The sequence below is a fragment of the Podarcis muralis genome, chromosome 11 (assembly GCF_964188315.1).
Source record: "Podarcis muralis chromosome 11, rPodMur119.hap1.1, whole genome shotgun sequence".
In the NCBI taxonomy this organism is placed as follows: domain Eukaryota; kingdom Metazoa; phylum Chordata; class Lepidosauria; order Squamata; family Lacertidae; genus Podarcis; species Podarcis muralis.
In genome coordinates, this window is record NC_135665.1 from 14,575,033 (window position 1) to 14,594,996 (window position 19,964).

Sequence of the window (19,964 nt, forward strand, 5' to 3'; positions counted from 1 at the left end):
ACTGGAAGACAGCTATTGTTTTCATGCACTGCTTGTGATTTCCCAGTGGCTGTTACTGTTCGAAATGAAGTGACCAGCTGGAAGGATCTCTGGTCTAATCCAGTATAACCCTTCTTATGTTCTCACATCCCTCAAGCAGAGGACATGATGTATTTCCAACCGTGTTTAGCCTTTTCAATTAAGGCAATGAAGTAACAGCATCCTTGGATCCTAGCATTAATTTTCAAGAGGATTATTGCCATTTAAACATTTACCTTTACAAATCATGTACAGTGGTACCTCGGGTTACAGACTCCACTAACCCAGAAATAGTACCTCGAGTTAAGAACTTTGCTTCAGGATGAGAACAGAAATCGTGCTCTGGCGGCGCAGCAGCAGCAGGAGGCCCCATTAGCTAAAGTGGTGCTTCAGGTTAAGAACAGTTTCAGGTTAAGAACGGACCTCCAGAACGAATTAAGTTCTTAACCTGAGATACCAGTGTATTCATGAAATGTGAAGTTTCAAAATTTGAGTTTGGACTGTTAAGTCAAATTTATATTTGGAACTGTTTCAGTTCTCTTTTAAGAGAGGATATGAAGTACGACTGTATTACATGTGGCAGACTGTGAACAAGGCTTTATTGGAAAACAGAGCAGCTTTCTCCAATACATGGCATCCCTTATGCGCACAAAGCAGGAGTGGCTAAGCCTTTTTCAGTCCGGGAACTACATTCAAGGTTAGCCAACCCTCCAAAGGCTGCGCAGCATGCATGCGTTCATGTAAGCACACGTGTGCACTCGCCACACCATATGCAGTACACACCAATCCGCACATGGACACATACACAGGAACACAACACACAATCTCTCATTCACGCACAGAGCACACTGCATGCCTCTGATGGGCAGGGGAGGGGGGGAGGGAAATCGCATCCCTATCATTCCACCAGTCTGGGAGGAGAGACTGAAACCTCTCCACTCACCATAGCTCCCTCCTCCTCCTCCTCTGTTATCATTAATCAATTATTGTTGCAAGTGGCAGCTGTTGTTGCACGTGGTCGCCTCAGCTGCTCTTCAGAATGATCTTGAGGTCATATCTTAAACAGCTGAACCTTGTGGTGCCAGCAGTAACCAGTGCCACCTAGTGACTAAAGCAGAGAGCAATGGAGAGAGAGCTCTCTCCAGCAGACATCACCAAAGGTTCCCAAGCGCTGTGGTAATGCTCTCCATTAGGAAGTGGACAGCTGAAATTTTCAAAAGGGTTCTCCACCCAAAAAAGCAGATTAACTATTAATTACAGAGGGAAGACTGGACTGACCACTAAAGTAAAGTAAAATAAAATAATAAAATAAACCACCCCTCCTGACAAAAGGGGGGTACCTTTGGGAGCTACAAAAAGACTTCTAAGAGGCTAGATGTATTATGCAGGCTAGCTACCCCTACAATGAAATTAAGGGGGAAATAACCCAAAATTCACTTTAAAGTTCTATAGGTCTCTTCCCACCCCCACCCCCCACTAAAATTACACAACCATGCATGAACCTTTATTTACTACAGGGTCATAAAAGTAGTTTTTTAATAAAGTACAGAGATGTGCTTTACTAAGAATATAAATATATTAAGTGAGAAATTCCCCTCTGAAAAACAGGAACATTATTGCCCACTACAAATCAACTATTTGATTTTACACAGTGCCTCTTTCTGAATATCAGTGTGGGCAGGTAGGCGCTGTAAGAAATAGCTGATTGCCTTTGCTTTGCTGAGGTCATTGTGCAAATCTCCTATCTAAGAGACACAGACTGATAAAGAGTTCTGTAGATATTTCCCCAATTCACAGCACAACACAAAGCATGCTGGTATTTCACTCTGCAATCCAATATGACCTTGACTCAGTTAAGGCGGCTAAGGAACTTTAAAAAATTGTGTGCATGGAAAGAAACAGGGAGGATGGGAGGACTTACTGTTTATAGCAGGAGAAGCAATTTTCATACAGCATCAAAAGGCAGTTAGGCACCTTGTTTTACAGAACTGTTCCCTGCAAAGCCACAGGCAAATTCTTAAGACTATACCTACTTTCCCAAGGGACGGGGAACTCTACTCATCACTTTTGGCAACATGGTAATTGACTTTCGTTCTGTTGTGTAACATGTTATACATGAAGCTGCTACAAAGAGGTGTGGTGCTGTTTTTAAACACGACGTGGTCACAACCTGCAGAATAGCTAGGAAGGCAGATAAGACACTAAACTTGAAAGCATGGCTGGCAAACAATGGCATTGCTATGTGGTTAACATGTTGTATGCCTGCTAGTTTTTCCATGGTTTGGGAAATAGATAAAAGTGACTTGCTTATAAATAAATTTTATTTAAAAACACAACAACCTGAGAACTCTACATTGTTTGGAGTAAGTAAGGTAACTTCATTTGGTCTGTTAAATAAAAGGCCATCAGTTTACAGGACCATGTACAATGAAGCTGTTGTAGGAAAAAGGCTACGTACCCCTGGATATGATATATGGACTTCTATTTTTCACATCTTCTGCAAAAGCACTTATATTTCTTCAGTCCATTCTCTCTCTCTCTCTAAATATTCCATCTGATGGCCTTGGTATGCATTGCACATTATGAAACTGAACATTATTAACCAACTTGATGAAAGAAGAAAAATGTACCAAAGTAACTTTCCATCTGCTATGAAGACTCTTTTTGGGGGGGAGTAAGGACTCAGGAACATATACAGGAAGGAAAATAAAGCTAATTTTAGAGCCAGTTTTATTTTGTGGAAAGTACTAAGGCGATTCATATGCAACATTTACCAGATGGTGGTAACATGGTCATACCACTCAGTAAGATGGGGAAGCAAAGGAACATGGAAAATCTTGGTTTATACTTTACTGTGTGACTGGAGAGTACAGGTGATCCAAGCTCAGTATTGAAAAACCTCTTATCCTCAGCACCTCATCTCTAACTGAGATTCTAGCAATCTCCTAGCTGTTTGGATTAATTAGACAATAGTGATGTATATCTGTATAATTAGCCAATGAAGATCTTCTGGTGAAGCCTGCTCTACGTGCTACTGCCATCTGAAGTACGGTTGCTAAGTACATGGGACAATTCTTGCCCTCAGAAGAACTGTCAATATGTATAAGGTTGATAAAATACCTCCTTATCTAGTGGATCTTCAGTGTTAAATTGTTTCTGTATTATGTTTTCTTCCCCTCTGGTTGCCTTTTTGGTTGAAAAGGGAATTAGTACATTTTTAAATAAACAAAAAAATACGTAACATTATTATATTGCTGTCTCTTCCTTTGCAGTGGACAGGAAAATAGGCTATAAATCTACTTTTTCTTTTCTTTTCTTTTCTACAATTTACTGGTTTAAATGTTTCTACCAAAGTTTAAACTCAAATAGTTCTGAAATGGTCAGCTCAGATATTTAGTCCTGCGCATGCTAGGTTGCAGACCTGAGCTTCAGGAATGTCTGGGCCCACTGCTATGCTATGTTTCAATCACATGAAATCCACCCTTTTTTTAATCCTTCACCTCGCTCCACCAATCACAGAAATCAAGTCCACAGTGTGTACCTTCTGCAAGCCACTGTCCAGTTCACATAAGACTTCATTAATGCAGAAGCAGGCATAAATGTTCACAAAGTCTGAGTCACTTCCAAGCTACGTTCTTACCAATCTTGACGTATTTACGGCTGAAGCTATAATTGTTCTGCATATTTGTTTGCATTATTTTGCAAGATCTTTCCCCAACTACAAGGAAGTACACAAAATAAATCTAGGAAAATCTATGGGATCTGTTTAACATAAAGATATTGCTGACTGGGGATAACTGCAAAGTCCTTTTCTGGTTTCCATGTATATTTAATACAGTTTAGAAATGCAAATGCTCTTGGAGGCAGGAGGGAAATAAGGCAAAATGTTAAACTAAGGCTGCAATCCTAAGCACATTTATTTGGAAATGAACACACAGCGGGATTTGCGGTGGATAAGCATGCATACATTTAGGCTGCATGTTCCCCCAGAAGCTTATGGTCAAAATTGTATTTTAAAACTACCACCCATGATTCTGTTTACAGAGCAACTACCATAACAATTCAGTTCTGGCTCCCAGCACATCTGGAAGTTCCGAGAAAATGTTAAGACAATGGACCTAAAACCCAGGGTTAGTTGCATTATCTCAAAAACATCCCCATGTGGTTGGAAAGGCTATTATTATTACTAATAAGAAGTTACTGTGTTAATTTATTATTTATTTTATTTTTATTAGTATAATGATGAATACAAGATAATTTTATAGGGAGGAGTTCAATATAGTACTATTGAAATCATCCTGTCGGTACGAACATTTCAGCTTGCCAGTCAAAACGATCAGGGAACCAGGCAGAGGGCCTTCTTGGTAGTGGCACCCGCCCTGTGGAACGCCCTCCCACCAGATGTCAAAGAGAACAACAACTACCAGACTTTTAGAAGACATCTGAAGGCAGCCCTGTTTAAGGAAGCTTTTAATGTTTGATGTATTACGGTATTTTGATATTTTGTTGGAAGCCGCCCAGAGTGGCTGGGAAAGCCCAGCCAGATGGGTGGGGTATAAATAATAATTATTTGTTATTGTTGTTATTATTATTATTATCATCCCCTCTCCTCCCCCTACGACCTGCTATGGAGAGTGCAGCGGGAGGGGAGAAGAGATGGGTAAAGTCTCACTGCCCTAGTGGAAGTCTACCAGTGGGACCCCTAACAATTAGTGTTTCTTACAAATAGTAATTATTTGACCTAAACAGTAATAGTTAAATGATTAGTGCTTTTCCTAGACGCTTAAAGGATTTCACGTGCACTATTTCTGAGTTAAGTAGATGTTACAGTAGTGTGACTGCCACTGAATGCAGCTACCCTCGTATTTCTTCTTTCTACTCAGTAATGTCTAGTAACAAAAAGGTGCTCTCTAATCGTACAATGCTTTGAGTTTTCTTAGCCGGCTGACATTCACAGGGGCAGGGAACATCAAAGAGCAAAAGAGAGCCTGGTTCTGCCCTAAGTAATTCTTACAACAGCACCATAAAGTAAATCACAAGGGAGACTTCTTAGGCCAAGTAAAACCATGTGCCCATCTAGTCCGTTAACACCTGCTCTGGTTAACAAGCTGCAGATCTCCATCATCTCAGACATAAGTCTTTAACACCACCTGCTACCTGATCCTTTTTTAAGTGGAGATGGCGGGGATTGAACCTAAGCTTCATGCGAAACAAGGGGCTACTGAAGCTTCCCTGGGTACCACCCTCTGACTCTGAATTCAAGTCAGGCTGTAAAGGAAGGTTCCAGAGGGCACTTAGAGGGTACTCCTGGTCTCCCTTTCCAGCTGTGAGTCAGTGTTTTTAAATTTGGTGCCTTTTTCTGCTGCCACAGGGCAAACAAAGAAATAAACAAGAGTCAAATTCAAAGAGCACCAAATTGTCCTAATGGCTTTAAGGGAAGAATCCAGAATGCATGTAGCGTGTTCCCAATTATTCCATTTCACGTTGGCCCCACCAGATTACCTGTCCTGCACCTAACATATTTGACCCCATGACATGGGTCAAATGAAGAGGCCTGGTGAACATAATCAGGCCCAGGGGCCAGAGGTTCTCCATCACTATTATATTCCATGATTTTACACTTCCTCTCGATGATCCCATTTGCTAAGCAGAGAAACCTTTAAAAACTTTTTCAGGCATTTCTCCCATGTAAGCCTTTTACTATACAGTTGTACCTTGGATCCAGAATGCTTTGGTACTCAGATGTTTTGGCGCCCGAATGCCGCAAACCCGGAAGCGAGTGTTCCAGTTTGCGATCCGTTCTTTGGAACGTCCAGCGGGGCTTCCGTGGCTTCCGATTGGCTGAAGGGGCTTCCTGCAGCCAATCAGAAGCCGTGCTTTGGTTTCTGAACGTTTTGGTAGTCAAACACATTTCCGGAACGGATTCCGTTCGACTTCCGAGGTACCACTGTACTTTATTTATTGCTCACACCTACGCACTTTTCATCCCTAGTCTGGCATTTTTGAGATGGGGTAACCCAAAAACAGCAGCCCTCAAAATTCATGTATATCATGGATGGATTTTTGTTTTTAACAGTGGATATCCATATGTAAAAAACCAACCACTTAAGTCACTCTTCAAGGAACAAACACACTTGAACAAAAATGAAAGGGGTTGTTACGTGAGCCCATAACACACTTTAATTAATGCCTTCTACAGAAGGACTTAGGAGAAGTAGAAACCTTGTAAAAACACAGCGTTACTCACTGATCTCTAGTCTTAAAAGTAGTGCAACAGGAGAAAGGAGTGAGGATTAGGAATGTAAAAGCTGCCTTGTATGAAATCAGGCTAATACTTCATATTGATCAGAACTGTCTGCACTGGCCTTTCCCCACCTGGTGGCCTCCATATGGTTTGGACTACAATTCCCATCAGTTCTATCTATCTTGGCCAGGGCTGGTCCTTCCTTTCTGAATTAAGCAGATTGTGATGTAGGAATCCTCCCTTACTCTGACAAGCACTCACAGCTCACAGGTGAAGCCGATCTAGTGTGAAAACTTCTCATATTAAGCTATTCTGATGCTTTCTGAATTATTCTGCAACATTTCATGTTTAGGGTTGTTAAGTTTTTAGTGCACACCTCGGGGGTTTTTCTGTCAAAGCTCTCTAAAATGGTAAGATCTTTTAAACTAGAATAATCAATTTCAATATCCCAATGTGCAAGCTTAAGCACCTCTAACATCTGCTTACGGTATACAGAAACTGTACAGTGGGTCATTCACAATCTCTCTGGTTTTTATACAATTAAGACTAGCACACTTACTAAGGTATAAGCCCCACTGGACAAAGCAGGACTAATGTCTAACTAAGCACGCTCAAGATGGCACTGCAAAGTTGTTTTCTAAGCTTCTCTAAATGTCAATTCATTCTCTGATGAAAATCTGAAGCAAAAAGATCAATATGTAATTCTTTCCAAGAACAAGCCACCTCACTGGAACATACAACAGATTAACACTGATGGTTAATCTAGGTGACCAGTTGCAAAAGCACACAGCCTCTGCACATTTCACAGTTGTGCAGAAGTTTCAGCAGATGCACCTAGCATGCACACAAGCTGAAATTTCCTCTTTTGTAACATGGTTACTAGCAAGGCAACTTGCAAATTCCTTTGAAGTTGATTCCACTACCACCCCACCATCAAAACCCAAGATAGTAGGAATCTTACAAAAGAACTGTAACAGTATTTCAACAATATTTCACAGGCAAGATATCTAGTCTAGGAGCTAGAAAAAAACAATCAAAATCCTCTAAGTTTCTGATAGCAAGCATTGGGCAGGATAAGTGGTAAACGTACCTGAAAACTATTTGAAGTCTAACAAAACAGATAGGCTAATATCTTACATACACTTATCTGGGAGCAAGTCTCACTGAACACTATGGAAGCTTCTTGTATAATATTGTTAATATTTTAAAAATAATTTTCTTATCTGCATCTCAGCCACTCTGGGTGGCTTCTAAATTGACATACAGTGGTACCTCGGGTTAAGTACTTAATTCGTTCCGGAGGTCTGTACTTAACCTGAAACTGTTCTTAACCTGAAGCACCACTTTAGCTAATGGGGCCTTCCTGCTGCTGCCGCACCGCCAGAGCACAATCTCTGTTCTCATCCTGAAGCAAAGTTCTTAACCTGAAGCACTATTTCTGGGTTAGCAGATTCTGTAACCTGAAGCGTATGTAACCTGAAGCGTATGTAAGCCGAGGTGCCACTGTACATGGGAGGGCACACTTAGGTTCATTCTTCAGTCTTGAGCACCTCACTCTTTGTTTCTATTATAGTGTCCAAAACCGGAGTGTATACATTTATATTCATTTTGCTCATATTCCTACTGCTTTAAATCCAAGCTTAGAAGCTCAAAAGAACAAATGAAACATTAATCAAGTCCACTTTGTAAACTCTAATATAGTCTAAAAATAATTTTTAGAGCCAATTTTGCTAATACTGAGAAAGAGGTAGATAGTTCAGATAAAATGCCTTAAAAGCATACTTCGGATTTGACCTATCTTGCAGGAAAGGAAGGAAATTAGCCTTAAAATTGTTTTTCTCCTTGCAAAAAATTTTGGCAGTGAAATGTCCTCTGTGGTAAAGCCAAGACTGTTCCAATTATGTATTGTTTAGAACCACACAGCCTCTGTAAAAAATATTAACTTTTTAAACCTCGGTACATGAATACAACGTGTTGCAAGACCAAAATTAACTGAATGCAGAATATGGGCTATACGAGATGCCCCTTTAGACTTGGTTTCTCTGATCAGGGCCCTATAATAATGTCAAATTACCATCCACATGGATTATATGCCATCAACGTTTTGAACAGCAACACATGCAGAAGACACTGGTGCATACCCAAGGTCTGCTAGTGCATGTAAGCATATTCAGCGTAGATTACAACAACACTATTATAAATACATTCAGAGGCAAATCTTCGTAAGTGAGGCTGCAGTGGCCTTTTATTTTGGTATCCTTGCTCCACAGTGAGTGTTTTAATAATGGCTGTGGCGTATGCCTGAATGCCGTACCACGTGGTTATTTTTAAAAAAATAATAGCAACAGGATTTAAAGCATGAATAAATGTGCAGGCTCTGTTTCTTGTGCTAATCATAGTACAACTGCATGGGCGAGACGTGTGTCTAAATCTCGGTGTTGTGGGTCATGTGTTGTAACAACGTTGTTGACCTTCTGGGAGGCAGGTTGGGTGGGCGGGGCGGCATGTCATCCGAAACCTAAAGTTCTACATTCCCTCTTTGATCTCCGGCCCTTCCCAATAGCTCATCAGGTTTTGTCAGAACACATGCTGTCAGCGTGCATTCCCTTCTCATTGATCTTCTGTTCTTACAAATAGCCCCTGGTTATTTGCATTTATGTTCTACACCCAGTGATCCCCCTCCTAACAAAGGGGAGTTTCTTGTGGATAGATACCGTCTGTCAGCAGAATAAATAAAATCAAACACATCTGCAGAAAATATTCTCCTCTGTTTCAGTGTCTCATTTACCAATCCCTGCTTTTAAAAAAAGCATAATCTGCTGAGTGGAACTTATCTCTGAGTACAGTGGTACCTCGGGTTAAGTACTTAATTTGTTCCAGAGATCTGTTCTTAACCTGAAACTGTTCTTAACCTGAAGCACCACTTTAGCTAATGGGGCCTCCCGCTGCCTCGCGATTTCTGTTCTCATCCTGAAGCAAAGTTCTTAACCTGAAGCACTATTTCTGGGTTAGCGGAGTCTGTAACCTGAAACGTATGTAACCTGAAGCATATGTAACCTGAGGTACCACTGTACACCTCAACATTTGCAGCAGAAAATTACGGTAACGTAAAACAATTTCTGAGTGACCACCTGAAGCCTGCCTACATGATCTTCTCATTTCTACATTTTAGTTTATTGATAAATTGTTACTTTTATATCCCACCTTTCTCCCCAGGAGTTGAAGGTAGCGTACATGGCTCTCCCCCTGGCCAATTTTATCCTGGCAACAACCCTGTGAGGCAGACTAGGGTGAGAGGCAGTGGCAGGCCCAAGGTCACCGTGGCTGAGTGGGGGGTTTGAACGGCACAAAACATCCTGAATAAAGCAGTACCCCTAACAACTTGATTTTTATTTTATAACCAGGAAACTCGCCCTCTTCAAATTGAATGTTGTTGATTAAAACCCTCATACAGTGGTGCGCCGCAAGACGTATGCCTCGCAAGACGAAAAACTCGCTAGACGAAAGGGTTTTCCATTTTTTGAGTCGTTCCGCAAGACGAATTTCCCTATGGGCTTGCTTCGCAAGACAAAATGTCTTGCGAGTTTGTTTCCTTTTTCTTAAAGCCGCTAAGCCCCTAATAGCCGTGCTTCACAAGACGAAAAAACCGCAAGACGAAGAGACTCGCGGAACGGATTAATTTCGTCTTGCGAGGCACCACTGTACGATGGTACCTCGGGTTAAGTAGTTAATTTGTTCCGGAGGTCCATTCTTAACCTGAAACTGTTCTTAACCTGAAGCTCCACTTTAGCTAATGGGGCCTCCTGCTGCTGCCGGAGCACAATTTCTGTTCTCATCCTGAAGCAAAGTTCTTAACCTGAAGCACTATTTCTGGGTTAGCGGAGTCTGTAACCTGAAGCGTATGTAACCTGAAGCGTATGGAACCCGAGGTACCACTGTACTCAAAACTTCCACACTGGTCCTAGAACTTGCCAACATTACAAGGAAAAAAACCTTCAGCAGAGTGCTAACTGTATTTGGATATGGAAAGCCCCTCGCTTCGACAGGCGACAGTACGTAAACCAACATTCCCTTTTGAGGGGCGTAGGTGCCTGTGATTCAGTAGCTGCAGAAACGTTCATGGTAATGTTATCTTAGTTGCCCTTCTTAAAGGGTCTAGTTAAGCCCTTGATTTCACCTTGCAAAATAAAGCCGACGTAGTGTTTCTGCTACAGAGGTTATAACTTTGTTTCAAAGGCCAAAACTGCATACAAGTTCAGTGGCATGAATTTGACACAATTTATAGTAGAAAGGGGAAATAATAATATCAGCAGGGTGTGAAAATCTCACAGGCCTAGGTTCTCTGGCATGAAACTGCAACAGAGGAGTTACAGCTTTGATCTTACCTCCTCAGTTATTTCTCTTCCAGATATAGAAGTCCTGACATTTCTCTGGTATTTGTGTGTGATTAAAATATACCCTAAATATATCTTAATTCCTATAAATAGCAAAGTGAAACTTTCAAGGCTAAGTAAAAATAAATCTGGCATTCAGAACACCATATAAACAAACAAATAAAAGTTGAAATAAACTATTATCATATTACACTGAGCATTTCCTTGGAGAAAGTAGAAATTTTTGAATTGTGCGGTTTTAAATCTGATGTTCTGATCTACAAAAGCTCATGCTAGCACTCCAGAACCTGCAAAAACAAATTGCTGCAATTATAATGGCTACTCCCCCTGCCATATTCAGTTCTAACCACAGCAATAATTTTTTTAAAATTAAATTCCTACAGACACTTTCTCTTGTCTTCATACACAAGTAGTTAAAAGTCAAATTTTGAAATCTTTTTTCTTTATGCCAGGACAGGCAGTGGCCAACTGGCAACTACTTCTGAAATGCAATCAACGAGCTCTCAAAGCTATTTAATTCTTCTTTCTGAAAATGTATGTATCACCGGTTTTAGCTTTGGACCAATCCCCAAAACAGAGGAAAAGCAGGATGCCATGAAGGTACTGAGGGCTTCTTGAAGAAGGCAAAGGATAGCTACCAGATGACACCATTCAAAGCAGGGGCCCATAAAACATTTTGGCAATCTGAACATTAAACAATGCTCCAGACAAATGTATCTGCTGAAAATAATGGTACTGTCTGTAAGCTTACCATAGCCAGGTGGGATGATAGGAGAAGCAATAGCAAACACTTGAGTAGGGAGAGAGCACAGGGCAAGAGCTCCATTGTGATTTTCAGGTTTACCTTATAATCACAAGGAATGGTTTTATCAGTGTTTTCTAATCTCAGTGGGTTGAGGGAGGGGGAGCTCAGCAAGAGTGAAATCTATATGTGCTGGGTGCTCCCTGTCCAGCATTACGTTGCATTTCTTCCTCTTTTTTCTCAGCAGAAGTCCCTCATAGTCCCTCAGTTGCCAGAAACAAATTATCACATTTACAATATATGCTATAATTACAATGCTTGTTGGCTAAGAAACAACTGTTGCTTGTAATTCATATCACTGAAACGGCATTTTAATTTCTCACAAATGTTAAATCTTTATCCTGTATGGATCAAAAAAGAAGAATTATGTGGATATACAATGAGATACCCCCGGCCAATGGGGGAGAAAGGGAGGCAGACTCAATGATTTGTTGTAATCTCTATGTCTTTTGTATGCTTGTTATACCAATAAAAACCAAAAATTAAGATAAAAACAAATGCTCAGCCTAACATTTGTGCACTACAATTCTTGATCATGGCTGAACACAAGCATTAAACAATTAAGCACTGGACAATTATGAGCAGGTACTGGATCACAGAAAGCATTGAATACCAATGTGAGACTTTTTAAAAAAAGAAAACCTCTTAGTGAGTGATTTTTCAAACTCAAAAGACAAAGCTGAAGACTTGCCTGTAGTCACCTAACCATGGGATCATACATGTACACACATGCTTAATTAGAAACTAAAGTTTATTAAAAACATAGTTGCACAGCTGAAAGTAGTAAAGGCAACCTATGTACTGCCTGTACTGCCTCCAGGATAGATTTAGACTTTTTTCATTTGTTAAAAAAATTCAGATTAACTCTTGATGTAGCATAATGGGGATATTCCCCCACTACTGCCTTATTTTTGCCAAGTTTATGAGCTCACTATGTCTGTAACTGGATTACCTCTGCATCCTGCTCACGGAGGTGGTAAGTTTTCTGTAAGCACTCCAGCATTTTTGAACATAATGTCTTCTTTTCCAAGAGGCACTCCAGAAGTAAGACCAGCTGGTCTGGGGAAAGCTAGAAGAAAATAAATAGCTTGTGAGGGTTTTAAAAAAAAATTTGCTTAGTGTATAATTTGACTAAAAGAGACTAGACAGTGAATAGTCTGAGATAACCTGCGTAATTATATCATGTGCTTGAAATTCAGGGACGGTTTATTGTAGTTCATTTCTGAAAAGCCTTACATTCTCTATATTCCAAAAGACTCTTTCCAAAAGGCTAATCAAAACTTATCTACTGTGGTTTCTCATTCAATATTTAGATTAGATGAAAACCATATTTAGCTTAATGAAATGTTTTTAAAGTTTATTGGGCTCCATGCTTTATGGAATACATATGCTTGTGACTCTGTTTTGATAAAGGCAGAAAAACAAGAGTGCAAGTTAAACTGCATCAGCTCCCGAAAGCTCAGAAACACAGAAGGCTGCTGAACTAGACAGAGGTCTGTCAGTTTTGTGATATGAAGCATTCATTTGTATGACTGAGAAACAAAAACAAGCTTGGTGGCAGACAAGTATATATTGTGATGGTACATTTCTAGTGCAAAGTTGCCCAAGTTCCCTTTCAGTTGTACAATTGATGAAATATGCGTATACTTGCATCTTTTATGGTGCAACTATATGCCTATTTACTCAGAAACAAGTCCCACTGTGTTCAATGAGCCTTACTCACAGGTAAGTGTGCCAAAGACTGCAGCCATCTTGTGTTTACAGACAAAAAGAGCTAAGAATTTAGGTTCAGGTAATCTGAAGGAAAACGTCTGATGGAGCTTAAGTGTTCCATTTACTCTGTTTTTATCGGATGGAAAAATAAATAATTCATTGAAAACTAAAGTACTAATATATGTCATCTACCAGGAGATATCATTTGATTTGGAAATTCTGGGTCCTGAATGTCCTATAAAGGTTTTCTCATTTACTTTCTACAAGTGTACAGCATGAAAAAGAAAATAAAAAATGCCAAGTGTAGAAATAAGCTTGTGCATGCAAAAGAGAAGCATGATATTACTCAGTAATCCCACTTTATCACATCTGAACACCAACTGTTGAAATGCTTCCAGATCTTTTTGTGTGACGCCTTTGCCTAGTATACCCATACTTGCTGTATTTTGGTACGGGGATCAAATTCTAACAAATAAAGAACAGTGACTCTGTAAGGATAGATTGATTACATTAACCCACAAACTCCCACTTAAAATCAATACTGTACAGATAATGCACTTTAAAATCCTAACTGTCAAACCAGATGAAAAAACAGCAACAAATTTAAGCATAAGGCCCACTTTCCAGATTCTTAGAATAACCCTGTATCGCTTGCAGTCCTAACCATATTCTGAGTTTCTTCACTGGTGTCACTTGTGAGATCACCCTTAAAACAAAAAAAGGAAGAGGGTAATAGCTGATTATCCTAGACATTTTCGGTTACTCAAATGTCCCAAACCCTGAAGATTAAGCTCATTTGCAATAGAAATTACTATGGAATTAACTCCCTATCTTGGGAGAAATCATTGTTTTCTCTTTCCATCTGCTTTGGGCCTCCTCACCAGTCTGGTTGTTGTACTTTAAATATGTATACTGCCCTTCATCTGAATATCACAGAGCAGTTCACAACATAAAGATACAAAAGGAGAACACAATTTACATAATAAAACCAAAACAAAAAACCCCAATAACCCTCCTCCCACAAACACATTTAGAGACCATAGAATCTTCAGCCAGCCAGCCAAAGGCCTGGTTATAGAGAAATGTTTTCTCCTAGTGCCTAAAGATATGTAATGAAGGTGCCAGGAAAGTCTCCCTGGGGAAAGCAGTCCACAAACGGGGAGCCACTGCAGAGAAGGCCCCTTCCCGGGTTGCCACCCTCTGGAGCTCTTGTGGTCCTTGAGGTGTTGTGGTCCTGAGTCATTTTCATTTAATTAAGAGTCTCTTGTGTGTGAATAAGCCATGAAGGGACAGATGATTTTGTGCTCATTGGCTAGCCTCTACATGTCCTCAGGTAAATATAAATTTCTCATCACTTTGTAACCTGCAACCATTCTTTGTTAGTCTCCTTAAATTGAAGAGATGACATGCCATAAATGAGTACAGGTTTATAGAATGATTTGTTTTTTGAGTCTCTGGATGGCGTCTCAAAGGGCCAATTTACACAACTACTTCAGTACATGGCAGCTGACTGAGAAACCTAGTCCGAGATGACTTTCAGCTTCTCCAGCCTCAACTGAGCTTATTGGATGCATGTGCCCCCAAGCATTTTACTAGCCATAATAGTGCCAAAACAAAACAAAACCATTGTGGTGGTGCATGAACCTGACTGGCTTGGCATGGTCATCCGAAACTGACCCCTGCTTCTCAGTGTTTGTGTGATGATGCATTAAAATACTGTACTTAAAATATATTTCTTAAATATATGTGAGCACAGATACATACATGTGCATGTTTAAAGCTGCAACCCTAAGCACACATACTACAAAGCAAATTACACTAAACTCAATGGAACTTGCTTCTGCTTGGGATCGTGAAGCAAACTACTTGTTTCTTGGAAATCAGAAATGTACCAGTAAGAAAACATAAAATAAATAGTTGTTAAAGGCAGCAATGTTTTAAACATAGCCTTTTATGCCCCCCCCTTTAAGTTTACTTCAACTTTAGTAAAGGTAAAGGGACCCCTGACCATTAGGTCCAGTCGTGACCGACTCTGGGGTTGTGGTGCTCATCTCGCTTTATTGGCCAAGGGAGCCGGCGTACAGCTTCCGGGTCATGTGGCCAGCATGACTAAGCCGCTTCCGGCGAACCAAAGCAGTGCATGGAAACGCCGTTTACCTTCCCACCGGAGTGGTACCTATTTATCTACTTGCACTTTGACGTGCTTTTGAACTGCTAGGTTGGCAGGAGCAGGGACCGAGCAATGGGAGCTCACCCCGTCACGGGGATTCGAACCGCCGATCTTCTGATCAACAAGTCCTAGGCTCTGTGGTTTAAACCTCAGCGCCACCTAGAAGGGGTTGCCCAACCAACATTGTGTCCTGCAGATGTTGTGGACTTTGACTCCCAATGCAGACCATTGGATATGCAAGACTGAGCCAATAAGAGCTACTGTCCACTATATCTGGAGGGCTCCATGTTGGCTCTCCCAATTGGTGTTAAAGATTAACTGCTTTGAAGATATAGGGAACCTAAACTAAAACTAAAAAGCTGGGGAGACTTCTTGGAAATTAATGTCTTGGCAAGGGAATTACTTCTGAATGTAAATTGAATTTCAAATGCTGCATAACACCATCTAATAAATGTCACTTCTAAAAGGAAACAGCACCAAAGATTTAGAAATTGAAGGGTAGTTGCGGTTTCTTTTGAAATGTATCTTTGGCAAAGACCTTACATGCTACACATACAAGGAGCTATTGTTTAAAAGAAAGTTCATTAAAGATCTAACCTTAGCCAAGAAAAGCAAAGAAATGTAGAAGCAAGGTAACCACATGTCCTTGCTTTACCTCACTGAGCCTCTGTATTTCGTGGCATAAGCCTTTGGCTTTGAACAACTGTGAAAATCTAGAAACACGGAAGATCAAAGAGTTGGCTATTTTTCATGCATTCCCCCAAGAAGTGACACCCCCCGTTCTTAATTTCATGTTAAGAGTTAATGCTGACAGATCTGTAACTAAAATAAAATTAAAGGGTGTATAAGTACCTAATAACATTAATAAAGCAAGACAGAATACTAATGCAAATGCTTGACTATAGGCCTCTGGGCCTTATACTGATTCCAGGACTGAACTTGTATAGACACAACAAAGCCTACAATGTTATACCCATGGACCCAGGAGTAAGCTTCACTGAACCAGTGGAACTTGTCTGAGTTGACACGTATAGGATTGCACCAAAAATCACACTGAAAAATGTGTTTCTCTCCTCTGGTTCCTTTGCGTACGAGGGACCCTTTTCCAATAGATTTTAATCAGTTCAATAAACTTCCAGTACTTGAGGACAACCTTGGTCCATTTTCACATAGGGTACATTTGTGACATTCTCAAGATACCCTCTCACACCAGTATGTGAATACAGTGGTACCTCGGGTTACATACGCTTCAGGTTACATACGCTTCAGGTTACAGACTCTGCTAACCCAGAAATAGTACCTCGGGTTAAGAACTTTGCTTCAGGATGAGAACAGAAATCGTGTTCCAGCGGGGCGGAGGCAGCTGGAGGCCCCATTAGCTAAAGTGGTGCTTCAGGTTAAGAACAGTTTCAAGTTAAGAACGGACCTCCAGAACGAATTAAGTACTTAACCCGAGGTACCACTGTAGTTAGTGCAGAATACAATGCAGAAAAGAAAGGAAATGCACATTGCAATCACTATAGTGTTATATTCACATTATAGATTGATTTAAGCAAAAACAATCAAATAATCACATTAAGAAAAACTGTCTTAAAACTATCAGTTTACCTGATGTGACAAGATTTTCATTTATCAACTTTCTCCACTGACACATAATTTGTTTATGTGACCAAATGTTTCCATGCATGATGTCTGATCTGCAGCAGCAATTTGAAACAACTGCAACCATGTGATATGTATCTCCTGTATTCCTATCACTTTCTTGTCATCAACACACACTATTCTCAGCTGTTTGCTTATATTTTCCAAAAGTCAACAATACCACTGAAAGTGCCTTTTGGGCAGAATGCCACAATTTTCAAATAACCTACGTCAGAGTACTTCCACAGAAGGCAACACAAGTTGTTTGCTGTCAGCACTCAAAGTGGGATAGTTACTTTTCAAATTAAGGTGAGACTCAATTACAGCTGTTGAAAAGTGGTGGAATGTTTTCAGATCTACCAGGGAAAAAAGTGGGAACATGTCTGACCTAGACAGGCTCTGCCTGCTGTAGAAGATAAAGACTCAACACCACAACTCTAAAAGTGTTACTGTACAAGTGAGCTTACTTCATGATTTCAGTGAAAATCATCCATATACAACGGGTTGGATCAATACATTGTTTACAGAGGTGGGAGAATTCCCTGAGCAGTGATCCACTTTGGGGACTCTCCTACCATCCCATCAGCAGGGTGGGAGGCAGGGGGCAAATTTACTCCTCCCCCATAAGTCTCCAACACCACCTACTACACCAGGCACCCCCAACCTGCGGCCCTCCAGATGGTTTGGCCCACAACTCCCACGATCCCTAGCTAACAGGACCAGTGGTCAGGGATGATGGGAATTGTAGTCCAAAACATCTGGAGGGCCGAAGGTTGGGGGTGCCTGTACTACACTGTTCCAGGAGGTTCCTAATCTGCCAGCAGGATCTCTCTGCTGGATCAAAAGCTTTCCATGGATGGAAGGAGCCTTTCTGGCCGCATGAGGCGAAGTCCAGACCCGATCCATTAGGCATACATGCTGTGACTAAGCTGCTTCTGATATAAAAGCTAATGAGGAGGTACATGTGCCCTTGAGACCTTTACGTCTGCAAAGTGTTGGTAAAAGCCTAGAGGCAACTGAACAGGAGTGAAGATATGCAATGGTCATTTCTGAGAGCTTTGGCTAGGAAGTAGTCCATAAAATTTAACAAGCAAAGCAAGTTAAAAAGAACTGAGGTGTGGATGATAAAAATACAGCGACCTCTGCTGGTATGAAATGCGTTTTGCTGAAACACAATGTGAAGCAGACACTTCTAAGCCTAACCCATCTTTATCCCATAAAAATAAAGTTATTTTCCCATGATTGTTTGTACCAAATGTTCTTTCAAGTAAGCGTACTAGGGAGAGGACATAAATTATTACGCTGTGATTGAGCACACTGAAGTATCTTGTAACATTCCAAAGAACAGCACCATATGCCAGCTAGAAAGCCATTTCCCCTGAAATGGAACCCTTACTAGACTCTGGTTTTTAAAGTAAAATAATCCTATAACTGCAACTATTAAGGTTTTAAATCATTGTTACTGTGTTACAAACAAAACATGCCGAATTGTGCTCTACTTCTCTACAGGATCATGAACCCTCCCTGCTTTTTGGAGTTTGCATTACTTAGCCTTTAAATTTCAAAGATGACTCAGAAGAAAACAAAGTTTGCAAAGAGCAACAAATATAAAAAGACGCAGTCAAACGAAAGATAGGAAACACAGCACCAGACTATTGCTAGATTGACAGATTGTCTGTCATATAAAACAGCTCTGTATGCTCTTACTAAACAGCTCGTGCACAGATTTGGGTTCTCCAAATACTGAGTCTGAGTTTATGCAACTGTTGGGTAAGAAACAAGACATGTACATTTGCAATTTTTCATCTCTGACAACAAGCTAAATTTTAAAATGTCAAAATCATTGTCCTTTATTTTGCCATAAAGTGCTGAGCTGCCAATTGTTTTGAGAAAGTTTCCACAAAGCAAGCACAGGATTTTATTTTTTTTTGTAAAGCATTATCTGACTCCTGCCTGGCTCCTTCTTCCCAATAACTTGTAAAAAAACACAGTGAAAACCAACCTTGCCTCTTCCCAAGCTTTCTCGCTGCTTTCTACAAGGTCATTGGCCTCTCGTCCCAGAAGACCACCCACCCTAAAAGAGACTATTTGTCAACCCTTGTATTAGCATAATGTAATAAATGCCAGGTCCACAATTTATGCTAGGAAAAAATGTCATTGAAACATTTGACTACTGACCTTCAACAGCCATAAAAATGTGACACAGATAAATGCACTTGAGCATCCAGCAGCATTACTTGCAGTGCGCCCCTAAGCCAGGACACAAATCACCAAAGGAATACAGCTGGTATGTTGAATATCCCATTTGCTACAGCCTGCACTTGAATGAAGTCATTGAAAGCCTCCTCAAAGGGAAATGTGCCCTGGACTAATGCAGCAACCAATTGACGGTGGCGTGATTTCTATTATTACTCCATTATCACACTGGGATCAGTGCCTAAATGAGCATACTTCCTCCCTGATGCCATTTCCTTTTATCCTGGCTGTATTCTAAAAGCGGATCAATGGTAGTAATACATATGATGTCACTTCAATTTACAGCTACTGCCTCCCTCTCCTACATCTACAGATAGATCAATTCTTTCCAAAAATGGTTAAGAAATGCACGAGGAGTCAATTCTCCAAGAAATTGGTTCTCTGCTATATTTGACCATGTTATTGTGGAAAGGAACTGTTTATACTGACTGAAAACAGCAGTTGGGTGTGGGGAGAGAAGAGGAGGCTCAAAAAAATAAAAAAAAATTCACTACTGTGTACTGGAGAATGCTGGCTAAAACTCAACACAAACAAGTCCCAAAACAGAATTAGAGAATTTGACCTTTGAATATTACAAAGAGAAGCCTTCTAGCTTCAGACACAACAGAGTCAAGCACTTTTTTACCCTGCTTGAAGGGGCGTTTGTGTAGAATGCTTTCTCAGTAAATTTCTTTTACAAGATTTCCCAAACTAAATGCCTTCCTACCCTTCTCTTTTAAAAAGAAT

The 19,964-nt window shown here is 40.5% G+C and overlaps 1 protein-coding gene across 8 annotated transcripts in view; it reads right to left on the bottom strand.

The window, feature by feature from the left end:
• AOPEP (aminopeptidase O (putative)) overlaps positions 1–19,964 on the bottom strand; it is a 180,662-nt gene that overhangs the window by 21,045 nt on the left and 139,653 nt on the right. For 7 of the 8 annotated variants that reach the window (XR_013394627.1, XR_013394624.1, XR_013394621.1 and 4 more), the window contains one exon: positions 12,411–12,527. The exons of the other annotated variant lie outside the window; for it this stretch is intronic. Coding sequence is in view for 1 of the 7 variants with exons in the window: in XM_077936063.1 (XP_077792189.1) it covers positions 12,411–12,527 (117 nt within the window). In the remaining 6 variants the exon portion in view is untranslated. The remainder of the gene's footprint in view (positions 1–12,410; positions 12,528–19,964) is intronic. 8 annotated transcript variants of the gene reach the window in all.